The 3,194-nt window shown below is 39.7% G+C and overlaps 1 protein-coding gene across 1 annotated transcript in view; it reads left to right on the forward strand.

Moving 5' to 3' along the window:
* Positions 1-3,194, forward strand: part of BAZ2B (bromodomain adjacent to zinc finger domain, 2B) — a 131,932-nt gene that overhangs the window by 60,209 nt on the left and 68,529 nt on the right. The window contains exon 5 of the mRNA XM_009334018.1: positions 921-1,114. Within this exon, the coding sequence (XP_009332293.1) occupies positions 921-1,114 (194 nt within the window). The remainder of the gene's footprint in view (positions 1-920; positions 1,115-3,194) is intronic.

Raw genomic sequence — 3,194 nt, forward strand, 5'->3', positions numbered from 1 at the left:
GTCTCTGCTTTCTGGTGTTGGGTGGTAACAGGATGTGAGGGGATGGCTTAAAGCTGCATCAGGGGAAGTTCACATTGGATATTAGGAAAATGTTGTTCACTGAGAGGGTGAGCAAACTCGGCAGGGAAGTGGTCATGGCCCCAATCCCATCTGTGTTCAAGAAGCGTTTGGACAATGCTCTTAGATCTGTGGTTTAACTTTTAAGTTGTCCTGTATGGAGTCAGGAGTTGGACTTGATGATCCTTGTGGATCCCTTCCAACTCAGGATATTCTGTGATGTACAAACAAAGCTTTTATATGTATTTTTTTATATATATATATATATATATATGGTAGGTTTTAGGACCTGATGTGTGTTTCAGAATCAATCTGATAATAGTCCTGGGATTGCAGAGTAGCAAGTTTGTGTGGTTAGGGGTATTTTCGTAGAAATCAGCAATCTTCTTGACAGATAAGTAAGCAAGCTTGAATGTGGATGTTATTTCAAATAGCATTCCCACAACTTCCCTCCCACCTCATTTTACACATTGCAAAACTCATAAAATATCTTGGGCTTCATGTGGTTTTCTTTGGAGCTGATTGATACTTCAAAATTGTAAACAAATTATTATGTGAGATATTTACTGGAATGTATATTGTTGTGTTGTCTTTCTTCAAAATCTTATTTTTCTGCCCCGACTAAACTCAAGGATAGTTTGGGCTTCAAAATGGACAGTATCAGATTATTACTATTTTTTTTTTCCTCTTTACAGCATTAAATGTGTTTATCCTGTAAATCATAGGTGCGCTGCATGTTTTAATTAAAATAGGCAAATCAAAGTGACTCTTGGATGGCAAATTTTTAGTCTATGTTGGGAGTAACCTGTGAGTAGTCTAGTGTCTTTTTTTAAAGTGTCACTTTGTAAATCTGTTGTCTTAAGGTATAAATGGATCACTGAATGGGAACAGTACCACTGCAGTATCTGGTATCAGCACATCTGTACTATCCACTAGCATTGCAACATCTGCAGGACAAGTGAAAGCTATAACGTCAGGAGCAGGAGGCCGCAAATACAACCAGGAGCAAAGCAAAGTTCAGCTTTTGGACACCAGAGCTGACAAAATCAAAGATAAGGTAAATATACAGAAAAAACCCTTAACATTCAGACAAAAAATTGACAAGGTAAGTGTTCTGATTGTGCACACAGCAGCATTTTAAAGTGTTCTCTCCAGTACAAAATGTTTTGGGTTTTTCTTATTTATTAGAGCAAGATCTGTACCCATGTTTCTGTGGGTGGTTGTATTTTTTTTTTTTTTTCCTTTTGTTTGTTTGGTTTTTGGCATGTTTATGAACCAAAAGCTACCATTAGCACCAATTCCACTAGTTAATAGCTGTATGCGATAACATAATTTAATTTATATAGTTATAAAAATAAAGTATGTTTTTTAACACCAATATTTGATATTATTTTACTAGAGTATAAATATTTGTATTATAGATCAAAACCTATAAGTTATATCTATTAATTTAATTATGCTTTTTTGTAACTTAAAATATAAAAAATTTCAGAAGCAAAATGAAATTTTTAAACATTAAAAGAAAAATGCTTTTCTGGGAGTTATTTCCTATTTATCAGAAGAAGTATTATTAATGGTTGTGGTTCAGCAAAAGACTTAGGCAGCCATCTAATACGAAAGACATGAGTAGTCTCAGTGAGTTAGTAAACCTCCTTATGTACTGACCCAAGCACTCCTTAAGAACTTTACTACTCTTGGAATCAAAACTACTTAGTCAAAACACAGGAAATGGGCTACTGGGAAATTGATTACCGTCAGAATAGAAGCTAAGGGAGTCATTCCCTACTGGCAGCCATCTAGGCTAAAATTGTTTTATTTCTTGATATTTATTTATATTTTTGTTTTGTGAGTGAATTGGGCCTGTTGCTTTCATTCTGTTACTGCATTGCATTCAGCTCCCAAATCTGAGTGTTCTTAGGTGAGAGGTTGGCATTTTCAAAGGACACTTGGTGTTTGCGTGTGTCTGCATAAAAATAGTTGTTAGCACTAAAATGGTTAATTTTATCTGTATAGTGATATGGTGTTTAATATATAGACAATAGGGAAATATTAATATATTGAAGAACATTTTCCCTCAAAACATTCTTCATGTGTTCAATGATCAACAACTTTTGAAGGTATTAAGGTAGTTACAGGTATTGGGGAAATCTTTGACTTTTTTCAGGCTTAAATACTAGAAATGGCTCTTCCCTTTCTAAAATTCTGCTTTTATCCTGGATATAATATATATGTGTATATATATATATGCCGGTCTTCACTGGCAAGTGCTCGAGCCTCACTGCCCAAGCCGCAGAAGGCAAAGGCAGGGACTGGGAGAATGAAGAGCCACCCAGTGTGGGAGAACATTAGGTTCGAGACCATCTGAGGCACCTGAAGGTGCACAAATCCATGGGATCTGGTGAGATCCCTCCGTGGGTCCTGAAGGAACTGGCGGATGAAGTTGCTAAGCCACGCTCCATCATATTTGAGAAGTCGTGGCAGTGCAGTGAAGTTCCCACTGACTGGAAAAGGGGAAACATTTTTAAGAATGTTAACCCCCATTTTTAAGAAGGGGAAAAAAGGAAGACTCAGGGAACTACAGGCCAGTCAGTCTCACCTCTGTGCCCGGGAAGATCATGGAACAGAGCCTCCTGGAAGCTCTGCTAAGGCACAGGGAGGACAGGGAGGTTGTTCGAGACAGCCAGCATGGCTTCACCAAGGGCAAGTCCTGCCTGACTAACCTAGTGGCCTTCTATGATGGAGCGACTACATCAGTGGATGCGGGAAGGGCTACAGATGTTACCTATATGGACCTCTGTAAGGCCTTTGACACGGTTCCCCACAACATCCTTCTCTCTCTAAACTGGAGAGGTATGGATTTGATGGGTGGACTGTCTGGTAGGTGAGGAGTTGGTTGGATGGTTGCATCCAGAGGGTGGTGGTCAACAGCTCAATGTCCAGATGGAGGTTGGTGACGAATGGCGTCCCGCAGGGATCCGTATTGGGACCGGTACTGTCTAATATCTTCATCAATGACAGGCACGGTGGGATCGAGTGCACCCTCAGCAAGTTTGCAGATGCCACCAAGCTGAGTGGTGCGGTCGACACGCCAGAGGGATGGGATGCCACCCAGAGGGACCTGGACAAGCTCGAGAAGC

Source organism: Pygoscelis adeliae, unplaced genomic scaffold (genome assembly GCF_000699105.1).
Source record: "Pygoscelis adeliae isolate BGI_AS28 unplaced genomic scaffold, ASM69910v1 Scaffold131, whole genome shotgun sequence".
In the NCBI taxonomy this organism is placed as follows: domain Eukaryota; kingdom Metazoa; phylum Chordata; class Aves; order Sphenisciformes; family Spheniscidae; genus Pygoscelis; species Pygoscelis adeliae.